This window comes from Ictidomys tridecemlineatus, unplaced genomic scaffold (genome assembly GCF_052094955.1).
Source record: "Ictidomys tridecemlineatus isolate mIctTri1 unplaced genomic scaffold, mIctTri1.hap1 Scaffold_112, whole genome shotgun sequence".
NCBI classification, from domain to species: Eukaryota; Metazoa; Chordata; class Mammalia; order Rodentia; family Sciuridae; genus Ictidomys; species Ictidomys tridecemlineatus.
In genome coordinates this window covers 409,185-430,027 of record NW_027521049.1, presented here as the reverse complement: position 1 = coordinate 430,027, position 20,843 = coordinate 409,185, and the positions used below count along the sequence as shown (strand labels likewise).

The window sequence follows — 20,843 nt, the reverse complement described above, 5'->3', positions numbered from 1 at the left end:
CGCCGCGACCTTGCCCTGAGGCGGGGTGGAGGCGGGGCCTTGCCTCCTCAAATGAGACAGAGGGGGCGGAGTGGCTATCATTTTGCGCCAAAATCCGAGCGGAATCCGGGTGTAGCTGGGGAGCTGGGTGATCACTGCTGCTGTCATGGTTCGTCCGCTAAACTGCATTGTCGCCGTGTCCTAGAACATGGGCATCGGCAAGAACGGGGGACCTGCCCTGGCCCCCGCTCAGGTATCAGCCGGGCTGGAGGTGAGGGTACAAAGGCTGCGCTCACTGGCTTAAATCTAGTCACCTGGGTGCGGACGCACAGGGCCTACTGGCCAACTGGAGCCAGTTCCAATGGACAAGGGCATGGAGACCCTAGGTGGCCTCCGCGGCTATAGCACAAAGCCAAATTGTTGATTTCCCACGGGATCCTGCTTCCCTGCCACGGCCTCTGCCCTGTGGTGCTCTGGCCTAGGGCAAAGTCCCTTGCCTGGAGAATACCACCCTCTGCAAACTACAATGTTTGTCATGCGCGTTAGAACCTGAGCCAACCAGATAATGTTTTGAGTAACGCTGTGTTTCTCTAACTTGCAGGAATGAATTCAAGTATTTCCAAAGAATGATGACAACCCCTTCAGTAGAAGGTAATGAAGGCATTTTTAAATGTTTGGGATTGTCAAGGATTTTTCTTGAAGTTTTCCAATGCAATTGTTGTTTTAAATGGAAAGCTTCACATTAATCTGGGATCTTTAATCTTACTAAAAATCTGTCTGAAGTTCCCAAGGTTCATTAAGCGTCCCTTTTTTAAAAATTCTGGACACATGTACAGTTCAGGTATTGCAAAATTGGCAGCTGAACAGAGGTCTTCACATTGGAGGTTAGCGCTCCAAATGGAGGCCAAAGGAGGTCTTTGGAAGAGCTGCTGGGAGAGATGGTAAACCTGAACTGGGGCAAAGATGAAGAGAGTGGCTACAGGATCCTCCACATGAGTTATTTGGAATGTAATTATGATGCATGAAGGCATCAATGATGAACTCTCAGCATTTCAGTGTGGGAGAGTCTCAGTGACTAGATGAATTAAGGAATGGAGAATGGTGTGCGATTGTGATGAGGATGATTTTGAGTTGTCTGTAAGGACATTCAGGACAATTTCAGACAGAGAGAGCTAGGTGAGTTGAGCTATGGGAGAAAAGAGGATAAACAAAGAAAAAAATATGAAAATGGAGGAATACCCTGCTTAAAACCTAAGAAACGTGTATTTGTGGGTATAGGAAGAGGAATGGCAGAATAAATAAGGAAAGTCAGAGGGAGCAGATGCTGCATAACATTAATAAAAGATATAAGGCCCTTGGAATTGGCTATTATGTCGCTGGTAGAGACAAAATGGCAAGAGCGGAAAGCTCCAGGGACACAAATCCCTCTCAAGAATCCTTAAGTATGATCTGATAATATTAATGTTTCTTTGATCCAAATGTCTTGACTCAAGGTCTTTTTTTTTCCTCCTAAGAAGTCAAAAATGGAATCTATATATATATCAGGTTTTTACAAAAGCATTATCTGTGGAAGTATAATGCTGAAAAGGCAAGAGTTCAACGTAACCTGTTTTAAGATAAATTGAGGAAACTGTTAAGGAACTGTTTTTTTAAATATGATTATGGAAATCTACAAAGTACCCAAATATGAATAGTGTGATTATCCAACAATGATAACTACTCATATGCTGAACATTGTTCTAAGTCTAATCACCCCAACAATTGTAGAGGTAGGCACTATTCTTATCCCTATTTCATAGCCAAGGAAAGTAAGACGGAGGAGTACTGGTTAAGACGGAGGATGCCTGGTTAATAATGATAGAATGCTTTGGATTAGAACACTTCAACCCAAAAATCTTCCCTCTTTACTACATCATATGTAGTTGCAATTGATTATAATTAAATATTGGATACAAGTTGGGTAAAGTCCGAGGGGAAAATAAATACTATATTTAGGTTAGGAAAGATAAATGTAAATTTTGGTAAAGCTGTTTTAAGTTTTAATATTTTTAAAGCAAATCCACTAGATGTCACTATGACAAATATCTACATGTATATGATTAAAAATATTTGTATAGTCCCAAAATATATTTATCCTTTCCATGTGATTTTATAGGTAAACAGAATCTGGTGATTATGGGTAGGAAGACCTGGTTCTCTATTCCTGAAAAGAATCGACCTTTAAAGGACAGAATTAATATAGTTCTCAGTAGAGAACTCAAGTAAGTACTATAACATAAAGTCACTACAGGAAAGTCATGTTCCATTTATTAAAGTGCATACCAGTATATGACAAGATGAAATAGTATAAAAGTAGCTATTAGTGAAGCTACCTAATATCACAAAGGTGATTACAGAAAATGAATAAGTTGTTACACCACATGGCAACTTATTCTGCTCCTTAAGTAACTAATGGATTTTAACACCTTGAAATGTTATATTAATAGATTTTCAAGTTACCTTGAATCTTCAATAAACTTAAATATCAGTTATACAATGTAATCAATAACTTTTTCCTAGTTTCACATAAAATCACAATATTCAAGTTTTGGGATTTGCCAAAATTAAGCAATTATCCTATCTTCAGTTGACTTAACACAAACATAAGAAGATATGAATTTTAGGATTTTAAAAGTGGTTATAATCTTATGCCCTGCTATTCCTAGTTAACTGGATTACCTGAATATCACTGCACTTGTGTTCATTTCCCAGTGTCTGAAGGCAAAATATTTTAAAGCATTGAAAATGGCTCTAGGGATTGTCTAGAGAAGGGAGCATGTCTAGTTGGTTTCTGCTAACAATGGAGTAGATAGTTCCTGACACCAGAAATGCCAAGGCGAAAAGCAGGGTGTGGAATTATTGCCCCATGAAGTCATCTCCGGTGGCTTCCATGTCATTTACACCACATGTAGTATATCCTGATTTCTATTTTGTTTCTTTTTGTTGATAGTGGCATTGATCCTAACCTAATAAAATAATTTTCCATACCTCATGGTTTTGCTTTGGTGGAGGGGTAATGCAAATTAAACTTAAGGGAAAGTTTGGGATCAAAATGTTAAGCATTCTTCCTTAAACTAATAATGTAGTTACCAAAAAGAGTGCAGTATCATAAGGTACTACTTGCTTGACAACAGTGGTCATAATGGTCATAATATTCCTTTCCTGCATGTATCAGTTAGGGTTCAACCAGAAAATATTTATCTATATGGATTTTTTTTTGAGGCAGTGTCTTGCTAAGTTATCGAGAATGGCCTTGGGCTTAGCAATTCTTTTGCCTCAGTCTCCCAGGTCATAGGATTATTTATTTTTTAAATTTTGAGATAGGGTCTCACTATGTTGCCAAGGCTGGCCTCGAGCTTGTGATCCTCCTGACTCAACCTTCTGAGTCACTATGGATACAGGCACTTTTATCAGTCTTATTGCAAGGAATTGGCTTTCACAGTTGTATGAGAAACCAAAACTCTTTGGAGAAGGCCATTGGGCTGAAATTCTCTAGCCAGGGCTAAGGCAACACAGGTAAAATTTCTTCTTCTAGGAAACTTCAGCTCTGTTCTTAAAGCCTTTGAATTGATGAATCAGGCCTACCCAGATTAAAGTCAATTAATTACAGATGTTATCACATCTACAAAATACCTTGGCAGCACCACTTGAAATACTCTTTTAATAACCAGTAACTATGGCCTACCCAAGTTAATATACCCTGGGAAAGAAAAAAATTGTACAGTTATAGGCTAACAGATTCAGGCTCATAGACATTTTCTGCCACATCTGTCCTAGAATGTCATAGGTAAAAAACTAGATTTACCAGGGTGTTTGCATTGATTGCCTCGGGGTGATGGGAAATACATTGATGTGTGTCCTGCCATCTGCCTTGGTCTTTATGCTATTCCTTTTCCTGGTAGCTAGGATATTCTGATGATATCTTTTTTTCATAGAAACCAAATTCACAGAGTATATTGCCATTCCCAGAGACTTTTAATAACATGAATACTATTCAAGTTTATTTATGACTATCTTCAACTAAAATAAACATAAAGAAATCTCAGTGGGGAGGATGTTCAGTTGAGCCAGGATTTCTCCTTAAATGATGAGTCTAATTTTTTTTTATGATTCCCCCTGTGGTGTATGTAATTGAGTTTAGCTGCTTCTTACGTATGTATATATAACATTTTTTGGTGTATTTAACTTTTTTTTTAGGGCTGAGAAAATTTGAAGTCTTTATTATCAAGCATACCAGAGAAACAGTAATGCCAGTTAGTAAAATATTTTACTAGGGTTTTTTTTTTGTTGTTGTTGTTCTCCTGTCTCCCTGCTTGTTAGCCAGTTCCACACATATACTGAGAACCTGCTGGGTCCTGCACAAAAGGGCAGTTTAACAATCAGAAACCACTATTTTTTTGTGCAAGTTTTTAAAGGTACTTAATTTTTTTTAACCTCCTCCCCAGTACAGAAAGAAATTGAATCCTCTAAGTAACCTCAATTCAGTGCCAAACATACTTATTTGTGGTAACTATTTAGTTAATGAGGAATGGGGGAAAGTGTTTTTCCAAAGCTTTCTGGACAAATTGTGACTTTTTAAGAGAACCAAGGATGGAGAGGGTGACTACTAATAGGTCTCTTTTTGTTGTGAACTAGTGGTAGTTGCACAAATCTAAATATACTGAAAATCACCAATTTTTACACTTTAAAAGGGTGAATTGTGTGGTATTGTGATTTATATCACACAAAGCAGATTTTTAAAGTATTTGGTACCAAAAATTAAGTAAAGAATTTTTACTACAATGCATCTTGACACCATCTCTAAAAAATCCAAAATATCTTCCATGATTTAAGATGTTGTAAATCATCTTCAATCCATGAAAGTTATCTAAATTTTATATCATGTATATATATATATTTTTCATCTCACTCTCATATCTTTTCTAGTGATTAACACACTCTCTGCTTCTTAAAGTCTATCTCTCCAACTCATAAATTTAGCATAGCAAACACTGACAGACCTTGCTTCTTAAATCTACTCTGGTACCTAGTAACTTTGGGGCCTTCAGCAGGTTAAACCTAAAAGTTTGCTAAACCTAAACTTCTTTACATACTAAGTAGATTAATAATGACAGTTTTTGAAGGTTCACTGAAATTTTATATATAAAGTTTCTGCTCACAAGATACCTTACATGTCAGTTCCTACCCCTACACCTTGTAAATTTATAGCTTCTAGAAAATATTAACATGAACAAAATCACAATGAACACATTCATGATCTCATTTTCTTTTCTTTTTTTTAATATTTTTTTTCTTTCTTTCTTTGGTTCTGAGGATCAAACCAGTGCCTCACATGTGCCAGGCAAGCATTCTACCACTGAGCCACAACCCCATCCCCTCATTTTCATTTTAATAAAACACTTTGTTCTTTTTTTTGTTGATTGTGAGACAAAAATCTCATCCTATCTAAATTACTATTTTCCTCAACTCCCACTTTTTTCTAAATTCTATTTTTCTCTGACTTCAGGACCTTGTACTATTGCCCCATCCATTGGCATTTTAATCCTCACCACAGATTACATTCTTTTACCCTCAACTTTGTCTCAGCTTTCTTGTGTTAAATAACTGCACTGTAACTATCAATAGTATCTGTGGGTAGTCTGTCATCTCTGTGCTTTTGCACGTCTTTATCTTCTTTGACACCCAGCTAAAGAGTTCCCTCTTCACCCCAACCCAGATGATGCACTGTTTCTGGTCTCCTGAAGTATCCTCTGCGCATCTTCATTGTGTGTCTTTTTCATATGTTATGGCCACTGCTGAGATATTCTTTTGACTACCATCATGATCTTTTGGGTGCCAGGACTACTGTTTTGTTTTTGAAATCTCTTGTCCCAGTATCTAACATAGATATAGCATAGTAGGGATTCAGAACTCTTCAAAAGGAATGCTCCACAAGTTACTTATAGAAAGAGAATAATCCCACTTGGGAAAAGTTTGCAACCTGTTTTTTTCCCCACTTAATTATTTACAGAAAATAAATTTTTATAAATATCTGTAGTGGTCACATGAGGATAGATCATACTTGAAATAGTTGGTAATTGTTGGAAATCAAATTTTTAAAAGCTGAGTATAAATGGTCTCAAGTTGAACATTATTTCTCAATTCTACATAAGACACCATTCTAGCCTGAAGCTTTTGTGATTAAGTAGTATCCCAGCAGTCCCCAAAGATATCAGGCCAGAATTTGATCTGCAATGCATTTATCTTTTACATCAAGCACAGTGGGAAGGGATAAGGTCTCTATAGTAGCCTGGAGTAATCAGATAAGGCTGCTTGAGGCCAGAGGACATGGAGTAGGGAGGTTGTCTAATCTAAGCCCCAGCATCCCAATGTCTCAGGCCTGGTATCTCAGGCACTTAAAGCCCCTGGTCACCCATTAAATATCTGTTGTAATGTAAGCTGCTGGAGTTCAACTACCATGCCCACCAATTCCTAGCTGTGTGATCATCGGTTACTTAACCCCTCATCTTTAATCTCACCTGTAAAAAGGAATAGTACCTACGTAAGATTAGTATTTATATTAAGTGGAATGCCTACTGTGTGCATTATATTATTTCATCATCACAAAACTCTTGGTCAGAAATAAGATACCAAGAATACCCACTTGGGTCTTGACACAGAATACATGTACTGTTACAAACCAGCTCTCCCTTCTTGGAAAATCCAATCTAGATTGGTTTGAAGAAAGATTATAGGCAGGAAATTAGCACTGAAACAAGGCATGATATAAAATGTTTACTATGTGTTATTCACTGTTCTTTTCTATAATGTGTGCTGCAAAGGGACTAACAGACTCAAATATTAGCTGGACTTTTTGCCTGTTCTTTTTTAGCCATCTAGGGGTCTAGTGTTTCCTGTGAAACATTTCTAAACTAATGTTTTAGCAACATTTTTCAGAAGCATTTCCTCTAGCCTTTGCTAAAACTTAAATCTGAAACCAATCCTTAATCAGGTTTTTGCTTTTGCAAACTCACTACAAAGGGCAATGAAATCTTCACAAAATTATCACCCCTTTCTCTGAGGTCCACACCAACAATTTATAACACCTTGGAAGTCATATTGCTATTATACATCCACTTTAAGGATAGTGCTTCCTGTCTGAGCACGGTGGCACACACCTGTAATCCCAGTGACTCAAGAGACTAAGCAGGAGGATCACAAATTCAAGGCCAATCTAGGCAACTTAGTGAGACCCTGTCTCAAAATAAAGAATTTTAGGAAATTTCAGGAAGGTAGCTCAATGGTAAAGTGCCCCTGAGTTCAGCCTCTAGTACCACAAATAAAAAAAAGAATGCTTCTTTCAGTTTTTCCTCATATCAGTTCCTGCATCACCATTTTCCATTCTACTCCATCTTTGTTATCCATCCTTACTTCAGCATCTTTACTTACTAAAACCACCATGACTATTTCAGTTGTCCTGTACTTTATTAACTAGACTATCTTCTCCAATTCCAAATTTTTGAAGTCTAAGTTTTCTCCCTGAACAGCCTAGTCCAACTCAGCCCTTATGACTGCCCTGATTCCTTAAGAGATAGTTCATTTAACTTCACCCTGGTCTCCACTTCTTTTTCTAGGCTGAGTCAAAGTATATTCTTTGCTCTATCCTAACTTCTTTACCAGATGACAAAGAGTGAAATAAGCAAAATAAATTTCAGGAGGAGAGGGAGGATGCAACCAAGAGAATGAATAATCCCCATTAGTTCTTGATTAATCATTGTTATAACCTCTAGTTCAAAGGCAGTTATGTAATCTTTTTAAAGCACCAGCCTAAGACCTTGACATTGAATTGTAATTTTTGTTCCATATCTAATTACTATGAAAGCCTAGTTCTGCATGTTTCCTCATTTATAAATGGAATTAGACCCCCTCCTCCCTGCCAAAACAATAATTGGTTTGGAGATTGAGAGAGATTGTTAGTTCACATAAACAGTAAAATTATTGAACTTTTCCCTTTTGGGTCTTTAATTATATAAGTAGCAAAAAACTGATTTTCAAATAGTTCAACCATTTCTGTTTGTTTGGAACAGTAAAGTTTTTTTTTCCACTCCCCAAAGGTATTAGCAGTTTGAATATTGCTGCAAACTTATCTACACTCAAACATTCTCTTTCCAATATTTTATTATGAAAATTTTCAAACATACACAAAGAACTTTAAATAGCTATATACCACCACTTAGATTCTACGAATAACATTTTTTTGTGTTAACTTTATCACATATCCATCTGTTCAGCTTGTCTTGTTCATATTTGCATGTCAAAATTAATTGCAGCCTTCTATTCTTCATACATATAAATAACTAGAATTCAGTATTTCTCTACAGTTTTTTTTCTTTTAAGGTAAATATTACAATGAGGTGCACAAGTCTTAAATGTACATTTATTAAAGTTTTGACAAATGTGTATACCTGTGTAACCCAGCCCCTATCAAAGATACAGAAAAGATAACCCCCAGAAAGTTGTCTCATGTCCCCTCACAATTCTTTATGCCACTACTTTAGAGACTACTGTTGTGACTTTATATCACATGTGATTTTGATTAACATATGGACCCTAGATGTACAAATGTAGGTAGGTATTGATTGTAGGCCATACTATTTTTTAAAGGATTCATATTTATGATGATTTTGGTTTTATAATCACTGCTTCCTATTCATATAATTTGATTAATATGGATGGGTTTTACAAAAATTGTATGTAATTCTTTTACTTTTAGAGAACTTCCAAAAGGAGCTCATTTTCTTGCCAAAAGTCTGACCGATGCCTTAAAACTTACTGAGCAGCCAGAATTAGCAAGTAAAATAGACATGATTTGGATAGTAGGAGGCAGTTCTGTTTATAAGGTAAGTAGAGTTATCTACAAATAAAAAGAAATGTTCCCTACTTTCTTTTAGTTCTCTTGACATTTAAAGGGAGTTTGGGAGGAAACATTAAGCCATAAGCATAAGAAACAGTACATTATCTCTAAAAAAGTTAGATATTTTGTCATTCTGAATTATTTGATTTTGTCCCTGCAACGTAAACTAAATAAAAATGTAAAAGTAAAATGTTTGGTCTATATGAGTCTATTTTCTTTTTATTGACTAATAGTTGTATACTTATTGTGTACAACATGTTTTGAAATATGTATACTTTGTGAAATGGCTAAATCAAGCCAATTAGCATATAAATAACACCTCACTTTTTATGGTGAGAACACTTAAAATCATTCTTGAGCCATTTTCAAGAGTACAATATAAGGTTGGTAATAACTAAAGTCATCACGTTGCATGATAGACCTTTGGAGCTTATTCTTCCTATTTAACTGAAATTTTGTGTCCTTTAAACAACATCTCCCCACATACCACTTTATTTTCAATTCAAAATACTAGTTAATATTTACAGCTTAAGAACCATTCTAAATGTCTCCCCAAGATTTGCATTTGCACTGTACTAGTTTCTACCTCCACCCCCATCCCCATGCCCTAAATAAGCTGTTATATACCTTCTCTTACAGGATGAAAATCTCACTGAGAAAAGAGTAGGGGTCTAGTTGATATATACTTACTAGATATATATGAATTTGTTAAAAGCAGAAAGCTTTTCCTCAATAATTTTCATTTAATGTAAGGACATAAGAGAAGGGTTTCATGATTTCAGATCAAAAGGGTAAATAGTTGGGCTGGGGATGTGGCTCAAGTGGTAGCACGCTCGCCTGGCATGCTTGCGGCCCGGGTTCAATCCTCAGCACCACATACAAACAAAGATGTTGTGTCTGCCGAAAACTACTCTCTCTCTCTCTCTCTCTCTCTTTAAAAAAACGGGAGGGGGGGTAAATAGTGTGTTAATGAAGAATTCTTTTTTCTGATACAAATTGACTTCCAGCTTTTTTTAAAAAAATGAGGATACTAAATAGAATTCTTTAGCTCTTGACCTGGGTACAGTGCTGAGGCAAGAGGATATTAAATTCAAAGCCAGCCTCAACAACAGCAAGGCACTAAGCACCTCAGTGAGACCCTGTCTTTAAATCTCTAATAAAAAGGACTGAGAATGTTGATGAGTGCCCCTGAGTTCAATCCCTGGTACACCCCACTCCCCCAAAAAAAGCACTATTGAAAGGGTAACATTTAGAGGGAAAAGAAAAATCAGTCCCTACCTTTTGGGGTTTAGGGTAAAATATACACTGAAATTATTTGAGAAAGAAGAGGTATTCCAGGATCTTAGAAGGGATTTTAGAAACTCTCAGTTTCTTATGTTCCTGATTCCACAATCTCTTCTTTTTTCCCCATTGTAATAAGGGGAAATGAACATTTTTTTTTCTTTAGTCTTTCCATCCACATATGAATTTCTTCTAGAAAACAAGTTCATTTTATTATTTATCACATTTTGAGTGACTCAAATCATATCACTTGAAAATGTACTTTTTAATAAGCACTAAGTACTTAAAAACATGTATATAAAATGACTTTTGTATAAGGAAATAAAGCCTTCAGGTGATTTGTGTTATTCACGTGCCTCTCATCACAGCTGCTCATCAGTCATTCAGGCTGATCTTCCCAAGTACCACGTAAATAAAGTTTCATTGGAACACAGCCACACTTGTTTGTTTAGTGTCATCTGTGGCTGCTTCTGCCTATAAAAGTAAGAAACCGTATGACCCTCAAACCCTAAAGTGTTTACTGCCTGACTATTCACAGAAAGTTTGCCTCACACCATCAACTTTGATATAGAACTTAAAATGCTGCTGTGATTGGTTAATCCCACTCAGTTGTTCTGGGTTTTGTTTGTTTGTTTGTCTTGTTTTTTTGTTTTTTGTACAGTAAGAATTACTAGGGGCTAGGAATGTAGCTCAGTGGTAGAATGCCTACCTAGCATGCATGAGGCCCTGGGTTCAATCCCTAGCACCACACAAAAAAAGAATAGAATATTTATTTGGTTGTAGCAAAGATAACAATGGTTTAATACAAATGTAAGTATTCAAAATAAAATTTGTTCAGTGTCCCACTAAGTTTTTCTGGGTTTTTGGTTTGTTTTTTTGTTTTTGTTTTTGTTTTGTTTTGTTTTGTTTTGATTTTGTATAGTAAGAATTACTAGGGGCTGGGAATGTAGCTCAGTGGTAGAATGCCTACCTAGCATGCATGAGGCCCTGGATTCAATCCCTAGCACCACACACACACACACAAAAAGAATATTTATTTGGTTGTAGCAAAGATAACAATGGTTTAATATAAATATAAGTTTTCAAAATAAAATTTGTTCAGTTCCCTTATTTGGAACTTTAAGAATAACAAACACCTGGAGTTTTACATATGTATGTATGCATATAAAAATATTTTTTCTTTTAATCAATACACGTTTGAGAATCAAGTTATTACTGCAAAGCAAAATACACAAAAAGCGTTATTGCTTTGGTGAGTCTGTAAAGGATTCATACTGTTTATTAAAATTTTTAAGATATTTGTTTGAGAGCAATCCTTTCCGTAGAAACTGTCAATAGAACTGTAGATAGTAGTTAGAAAAATCATTTAACAAAAAAGGCTATAGTTGTTAGCAACAAGAGACATGTTAAATTACTGTATTGAGGAAAGAAAGCAATATTAAATTTTATATGAGTGTGCTGAGTAGGCCCTTGGTGTTCAGTAGTCAAGATCACATGAAACTGTACTATCTTGTATGGATATACATATGTAAGTTTTTCTTTGGAAAATAACTTGATAACTTTGGATTAATGTCCCTTATTTATTTATTTGTTTGTTTGTTTGTTTATTCATTTTTCATGGCCCTGGGTCTTACATATTCAGATTAACGCTTTTTTTTTCAATATTTTATTAGTTGTTGATGGATCTTTATTTATTTTCATGTGGTGCTGAAAATCAAACCCAGTTCCTCACACATGCTAGGCAAGCACTCTACCGCTGAGCCACAACTCCAGCCACAGATTAACTCTTAAAAGAGCAGCCAAAGGAAAACAACCAAACTGAATTCTTAAATCAAAAAGTATTTCTCATAAGCAAACTAGAGACCAGAATATAATAATTATGATTATGATTAGTTCCATTCTTAAGGTAACTAAGGCACATTTTAGAGGATCCCAGATTTAAGAATAGGGTATTTATGTAGTATACTTTGGCAATAATAAACAAGTCTTTAAGGCCTAGTATAAGGCATTTCTTTAGTAACTAAAACAAACAAAAATCTTAGAGTGTCTTATGATATAGATTAAGGAAAGTGATGCCTTTTTTGTTTTGTTTCAAAGGAAGCCATGATTCAACCAGGCCATATTAAATTGTTTGTGACAAGGATCATGCAGGAATTTGAAAGTGACACATTTTTTCCCAGAAATTGATTTGGAGAAATATAAACTTCTTCCAGAGTAAGTATAAAGTTCTTATTAAAGTGCTTTTGGACTTTCTATGTAAGAATTATAGAAAAGAACATTTTCTTCTTTCAAATTGAGTTCAGGGTAGGAATGTGTTATTGTATATAGATAAAGTTAGGAATCTTTAGACGTCTTCAGTATACTGGAAATGCTCGGTATATTAATGATGTCAATAAAATCTAGAATTAATGTATTCAGTTCAACCTAGGAGAGTCAGACATGTCATAGGCACTGGGGAAATAGTGTTGACTAGGCCTGATGATATTGCTGACCCCCTGGAGATACACTTTCTGGTCAGGGGGAGTGCAAGTGACAGTCATAAAAAGAGGTGTTGGGTAGAGAACTAAAACATTGGGATGTGATAGACATGGAGTAGTCTGAGAAGTCCTCTCAGAAGAATGACATCTATAGTGAGATCTAAATGTGAAGAAGCCAGCCATGTAATAGCAAGAAGAGAATTCCAGGAACCAGAAATAGCTAGTTCAGAGGCTGAGGCAGAAATGAGATTGGCCTCTTCCCTGAGTCTGAATGCTACTGTGGCCAGTGGGAGCAAGGGGGAAGCCAACAAGGGTCAAACTGGGTGCAGGTTTAGTGAGTCTGAAAGGAGAGTTACAATGTTCTAGCTGCTTTATTGGAATGGACTGCAGGGGGACAAGAGTGAAGCAAGGAGACCAGTTAGTAATTCAGATGAAGGTTGAGGGGACTCAGATAAAGGAGGTAGCAATAGTGGAGGTGGAGAGAAGTTATACTTGCCTTCCTGTGCAGTTGTGACTCCAGCATGAGGCTGCTAAATCTTGAAAGCTCACAACATTTTTAGTTTAAAAGCACATTTCGCCATATTCTATAGAGAGAAAAAGATTAATTATATCAACCCTTTTAGACCAGCTTTTAAAGCATTCTTTCAGATATTCTCATTTGTATCTAGTAATTATCCCTTGAGTGTGAGTTTGTTTTTGAAATGCCCCCTAAATGAACCTTCAGAGCAAAGTCAATAAATGGATGGCCAAACTTTAGAATAATAGTCTATTACTCTACAGAGTAATAGCCTTAGATCAAATAAAGTGAATGATTTTTCTTGAGCTCTTAACTCTAAAGAAAACTGAAAAGCATAAGAACTCTAAGCAGCTGAAATACAGGCTTGTGCTTAGGCTCCAAAGGTGACTACTTAGAAAAATCACATATGGAAATTTTATATAAATTTATGTAAATATCAGTTGTTTAACTTTGTCATACCTTACGTATTTTCTCTTCTGCTTTAATTGCTGAGTGTCACATTATATGGATATTGAGCTCAACTTTTCTTCATTTCTTACCTTTCTCTTTGCTGCTAACAACTGTGTGAATCAGCTTTATTTAAATACCTTTCCATCTTTCCAAGTCTTACTACTCTTAATCAGAACACTTTTCAAAACTGGAATCTTTGATAATTTAAAACAAATACCATTCTGCCTCTCCAGATTTAAAGAAAAAAAATGTAGCATCTTTACTGAAATGTCCTGCATATATCATAGCATTTATTATACTAGTGTTTAATTCACTAGTGTTGGTATATTTACAAGGTTGTACAACCATCAGCACAATCTCAAGTGGCTATAAGTATGAGGGTTTTTTCCTGAACTCCCAGTTCTGCTCCACTGATATGTATGTATATCTTCATGCCAGTACCACAAGGTCTTCATTACTAACTTGTGAAATCAGAAAGTATAGTTTTTCCAACTTTGCTTTTTTTTCCAAGATTGGTTTATCTCTTCTGGGCCCCTTGCATTTCCATACGAATTTTATGATCAGTTTGTCAGTTTCTGCCAGAAAGCAAGTTGTGATTTTGATAGGTGTCATCTGTAGGTTACTCTGGAGAGTATTGCCATTTCAATATTAAGTCTTCCAGACTTTGAGCCAGTGATGTCTTTCCATGTACTTAGGTCCTCTTTAATTTCTGTCAGTAAAATTTTGGTTGTATGTCTTGTACTTCTTTGTTAGTGTTTAATTCCTTTTATTTTTCCTTTTATTTCCTGTTTGTTCCTAGTGTTTAGAGACATGAGATGGGAGGGAAAGGGAGAGAAAAGGGAAATTGCATGGAAATGAAGGGAGACCCTCATTGCTATACAGAATTACATATAAGAGGTTGTGAGGGGAATGGGAAAATTATCATGGAGAGAAATGAATTACAGTAGATGGGGTAGAGAGAGAAGATGTGAGGGAAGGGGAGGGGGGATAGTAGGGGATAGGAAAAGTAGTAGAATACAACAATTACTAATAGGGCATTATGTAAAATTGTGGATGTGTAACCTACGTGATTCTGCAATCTGCATTTGGGGTAAAAATTGGGAGTTCATAACCCACTTCAATCTAATGTATGAAATATGATATGTCAAGAGCTTTGTAATGTTGTGAACAACCAATAAAAATGAAAAAAATAGAAATAGAAGTGATTTGGGTTTATTAATCTGATATCCTACAACCTTGCTGAATTCAATAGTTCTAATTGTTAGATTTCTTAGGATTTTATTTATAAGGTATAATGTCATTTGCAAATAGAGATAGTTTAATTTCTAGTTTAGATGTTTTTTTTTTATTTCTTGCTTAATTGCCTGACTAGAACTTCAGTATGATGTTGTCTGGAAGATGAAAAGATCAGATGTCTTAGAGGGTAATGATTTAGTCTTCCTCGATAAAGTATAGTAGCTTTGAGTTGTCACACATGTCCTTTATCAGACTGAGGAAGATTCCTTCTATTTCTAGTTCATCTAGTATTTTTTTCATGAAGAGGTGTTGGATTTTGCCATGTAACTTTCTAAGTCTATTAGGTAATCATGGGTTCTTTTTCTTTTGCTAATTAATAATTTAATATACCATCAATACACTATATTACCTTCACTGATTTTCATGGTAATCTTGCATTTCTGGGATAAACTTCACTTGGTAATTGTGTATAAGCCTTTTTATATGTTGCTAGATTCAATTTGCTAGAATTTTGTTGAGAATTTTACATTTGTAATCAAAAGGGATATTGAGCTTCTTTGTTATGTCTTCACCTAGATTTGGTATCAGGATAACACTAACCTCACAAAATGAGCTGGAAAGTGTTCATTTTTCTGTTGTTTTCAGAAGAGTCTTTGAAGGAAAGTCTTCCACTGCAAGTTGTTATGGTCCTCTGTACTTTTGGGCCTGTACTAACATCACAACAGCCTCCTTAACGTGGGGTAGAGGGAATTCCTAAAGGGGAAAATAAGGAGAAGAGAAAAAGGAAACCTGCAAAGTAAATGTACTTTGTCCCTAAAGTCTGTAACCATGCTCAATTCTAGAGCTTTCTCTCCAAATCTGTCTACATTAGAGAACTTATCGTTTCCTACTCTCCAAAAATGAGCTTTGATCACTTTTTACCTTTTCCCCTTTTTCCCACAGTAACCCCTTAGTTTGGACCCCCATTTTCTTGTGTTTGTATAGGTTTCAGTTCAAACACAGTCTTTTATTAACACCATACTTTTTGGTTTAAAAAAAAAGAAAGCAATAGTATAATGAAATAAAAATGACAGTGAGAACTATTGTGAGATGAAAAGAGAATAAAATTAGAAAATAGATAAAGCCACAACTGGTAGACACCGAAGAGCAGAAGTTAATATTAACAAAATAAGATGTGTTGGGGTTTAAGTGTGCAGAGTTTAGCTCCCTCAGGCCTGACATACTGCAAGAGCTGTGGCTGTTATTTAGGTCAGCTGAGGCAAACCTCAGCTAGGAGGAGGAAAAGTTCTCTTCCCCTTATCGCAAGTCACAAGTTCTGCATGGTTTGGCCAAGAGGAAGAAGCTTCCTGCATACTGGACCTGGGAACAGTACATTCGGGGATTAGATAATGTCTACAAAGAACTTTGGGAGGGTACTTATCAAATGAACAGGAACAATCTGAATTTAGCTCTGTGTACCCGCTGAGGCATGATATTTGGGCTATGTGGGTGAAGTGTTACTGAAGAATTGCTTGCTTTGTTAGAAGAAGAATATAAAAGGAACTTGCAAATAAACCTCAGCATGCAGTTGCAATTGCTGCCTTGGCTCTGCATCCCCTATGTCCCGGTTATTTCGCGACCCTTACCCAGGGACCCAAACGCTCTAGACGTTCACAAAGATGGTTCTACTTTGTGGCTCCCTTTTTTTTTCCCCATAGGTCATTTTCTGTGCAATTATTCTTTCAACCACACTATGCTAGCCTGTCCTCTCAAGCTCTGTCCTCATTCATCTTGGAAGAAATTTTTCTATCTCAGACTGTCACATGAAGGCCCAACCAACCAGCAGGCCCAAGTGTTTTATATCAGCAGTTTTCTGTTTAATGAGCTCCAAACAGAATTTGCTGTCCACTTAAAAACCTTCCATGTGACTACCTAGTCAAAGATAAAGACCAAAACAGGCCTTTAGAGTCTATAATTGTCTGTTTTCATTACTATAATGAAATACCTGAGGCAGGCTAACTTTAGAAAAAAAGGTTTATTTGGCTCACAGTTATGGAGGTTCAAAGGCATGCTGCTGGCATCAGCTCGGTACTGGTGAGAACCTAAGGGCAGGGGCAGACTTGGGAAGAAGAGATCACATCTCAAAATAAGAAGCCAGAGAAAGAGTAGAATCCTACAGTCCCTTCCATGGGCATACTTCTAATTAATCCGAGTTCTTCCCACCAAGGGTCGTCATTGTTGTCATGTAGTCCCTGTCCCCCTGCCCCCAGTTAAAGGTCCATAAGACACCTCCCAATATTACCTCACTAAGGACCAACACTTGAACCCTTCAGGGACAAACCATATCCAAACTATAACAGAAGTGGTAATTGGCTCCAGAGCTGACACAGGAAAACCTTATAGGTGGAAGTAGATTTCAGGTGAACTGATGTCTCCTCTTCTGACCCCACTACTTCCTGACTGTCCAAGTTCCTGGCATATTTGTCCACAGTATTTTTATATCCCTTCCTCCAACACCTGTGCTTCCTGGTTTTATTTTAGCTGCAATTTGTTTTTTTTAATGGGAAACTGTTTCAGGAACTCTATTTACCTCTTAAACCTTCCATCAAATCGTCTCTGGGTTATTCTTGTGGCGCTTTGTCAGTTTAGGTCTGATATTGATTCTTACTTATTGGCTTTCTTGGTGCCTGAAGGTACTAAATGGAGAGTCTCTGGGTGGGTGGTTCCTAACAAATAGGTGGTGTTTCCAAATCCTGTCAGACTTGAACTCAGCATCCAAGTGTGGATCTCAGACAGTTTGCTCTTTAAAAAGTTTGGAATGATGATTAGGAAATGTAATTATAACTGTTATTAAAATAGACTGAATGTGTAGATATTAGAGAAAGAAAAATGAAACAAGCAGAAATAAATTTTATTTTCACAGAGAAGATTTACATTAATACCATGGCTACTGATCATATTCAGCCAAAAGCACAGTCATTTTAAGTGTTATTATTCATGATTTTAGAAAGAACTTCTTACTGCTTTGTTTTTGTCTTATTAACTGACAGTCTTGACACTCCTGAGAATTTTACACATGAAAAAAATATGTAAATGTTACTCTTCATGACTCATTTCAAAGAGACTAAAATTATGGTTTCAAATTGGCCTAGTAAAAATCATTTGTTCAAAAAAAAAAAGAGGCTACTACTAAAATAGTGGGACAGCAATAGCTAAGGAAATGGTTGCAAAATAAAAACATAGCTAACAAAAATTAATGCTTATTTTTACTGGGCAATGGTCATGGTCATGTATATTATGAGAGAAAAAAGTTTTCCTGTATCACCCTTGTCTAATAGTTAGGGGACAAAATAAACCAGTAGTAATGGGTAGCATTTGTGGAAAACTTACTGGGTCAGGCATGGTGCTGAATTCTTTACCATAATGAGAATTATTTACCATAATGAAGCCTTTTTATACCAGTCAGGCCTGGAGATAGGGTCACACAGCAAATCCAGGGACACTCACAGAGTGAATGTTAAACAGCTGCTGCTGACCCCCACTGGAGCAAATGGGTGCAGCCTCCAGGACACTAAGAAAGCACACTAAGATCTAGAGTGACATAAAAATGTTGATAGGAGGCAGAATGGTCAGAGCAGTCTTCAGCTGACAACCTGGGGTTTTTTGTTTTTGTTTTTGTTTTGCATTGTACTTTTTTACTTGACGAGTTATTAAGTTGTGAAAAAAGAAGTGTGTGTGTTGAGGGGGAGGGATAATAGGCTTTCCTTCCCCTCAAGCAAACAAAAGTGAATTTATTATCATTAACAAAAGTGAATTATTATTATAAGTGTGGGTTGGGTTGGGTTACCCTCCAGATAAAGAATAATTAGTGTGAGGATTGTTAAGTATTGACTGGGAGATGCTTTTAGGAGACTTTTTTTTTTAATTTGTTCAAATTAGTTATACATGACTGTACGATGCATTTTGACACATTGTATACAAATGGAGCACAACCTCCCCTTCCTCTGGCTGAATATGGTGTAGAGTCACACCAGTAGTGTAATCATACATGTATGTAGGGTAATAATGTCCGTTTCATTCCACCATTCTTCCCATACCACACCTCCTCCCCTCTGTACAATCCAAATTTCCTTCATTCTCCCCGCCCCTCCACCCCATTGTGGATTAGCATCTGCTTATCAGAGAAGACATTCCATCTTTGGTTTTGGGGTTTTGGTTTATTTCACTTAACATGGTATCATCTAGCTCCATCCATTTACCTGCAAATGCCATAATTGCATTCTTCTTTAAAGCTGACTAATAGTCCATTATGTGTATGTACCACATTTTCTTTATCCATTCATCTGTTGAAGGGTATTTAGGTTGGTTCCATAGTTTAGCTATTGTGAGTTGAGCTGCTGTAAACATTGATGTGGTTATGTCACTGTAGTATAAGCTGTTTTTAAGTCCTTTGGGTATAAACCAAGGAGTGGGATAGCTGGGTCAGACAGTGGTTCCATTCTAAGTTTTCTGAGGAATCTTCAGACTGCTTTCCATAGTGGTTGCACCAATTTGCAATCCCACCAGCAATGTATAAGTGTGCCTTTTTCCCACATCGTCACCAACACTTACTGTTGCTTGTATTCTTGATGATTGCCATTCTGACTGGAGTGAGAAGGAATCTTAGAGTAGTTTTGATTTGCATTTCTGTAATCACTAGAGATGTTGAACATCTTTCCATGTTTGATCAGTTGTAGTTCTTCTGTGAAGTATCTCTTCAGTTCCTTAGCCCATTTATTGATTGGGTTACAACCTGGGTTTTGAATGGAAAACTAAAGGGTGTAAAGAGTCAAGTGAGAGGGAAGAGGAAAGATTGAATTCATCCTGATTCTAGCCAAGAAATTGCAGTGTGCCATACATTGCAGAATTAGAGCCTTATGATGCACATCTCTTGAGTAAACAGGAATTGAGAATCTGTCACCATGCCAGATAACATGACTTCGGTTTTTGCTTTAAACAACTATAGATTGTATTTCATTTTCTTTTGCTTACATAAGAAATTTTTATCAGCTATAAAACTTACAAAGAATTCTTAGGAATTTTCATATTCCCTTGATGACAGAATAGAAATATACTAGGGAACTGCTATGGTGGTTAGTTTTTGAGGAAAGAATTAGGAATCAGAAGAAAAGGAGGAGAAATCACAACTTTCATTTTCTAAATTTATATACATAGTTTTGTAGGGTTTTTTCCTTATTATTTGCATATGTATTATATTTGCCTGATATTTGTCTACCTTAACAGTGGCTTACCTACAAGAAGAAAAATCTTACCTTGCTTTAGCACCGTTGATGCTTTTTGGTTGAGATTCAGGGAAGCTATGTTTTTGAGAGATTAATTATACATCTTTTTCTTTTACAGATACCCAGGTATTCTTTCTGAGGTCCAGGAGGAGAAAGGCATTAAGTACAAATTTGAAGTATATGAAAAGACTGATTAATGTGAAGATGTTTTCTGATTTATTTCATGTTATCCCTCCCTCTAAAAAATTCTGTATTTTTACATTAGAATAAAAAGACTTGTGTGGACTTTAGATCTATGGTTAATGATTTCTAAGCAGCATGTTTTATTCTCCATCAGTCATACTAGGTCATATAAAATATCATTTAGGAAGCATTTCTTGCTCTTTCTTGCTATAAGTTTCCTTCATTGGCTCTCCCCCAAAGTCTGGACTGAGTACCTAATACCTGCCTACCTATCTGCAAGACAGCTGCAGTCAACTTATATAGCATGAGTTGGCACCAGGGTCCTTAGAGATAGGAGCTAGATAGATTAGTCCAAAGGGCAGAAATGGATTATAAACAGAAGTGCTAGAACTCATTTTTTTTAAAGAAAATTAGATCAAGGTAAAAACTGTGAATTTTCCTTTTTTTTTCTTTTTCTCATCCTACTTCTAAATAAACATTGTTTTCACTCAGGGAATGAATAAATTAAGAACTCAAATATGGACAAT

At 36.3% G+C, this 20,843-nt stretch overlaps 1 protein-coding gene across 1 annotated transcript; it reads left to right on the top strand.

Annotated features, from left to right (window-relative positions):
• Window positions 1-25: 25 nt before the first annotated feature.
• Window positions 26-20,423, top strand: LOC101954384 (dihydrofolate reductase). Its single transcript, XM_040273430.2, is given in 8 exon segments — window positions 26-205; window positions 207-232; window positions 581-630; window positions 2,135-2,240; window positions 8,771-8,897; window positions 12,290-12,361; window positions 12,363-12,406; window positions 20,252-20,423. Coding segments are annotated over 8 exon segments (564 nt in total). The 5' UTR covers window positions 26-145; the 3' UTR covers window positions 20,331-20,423.
• Window positions 20,424-20,843: the final 420 nt, after the last annotated feature.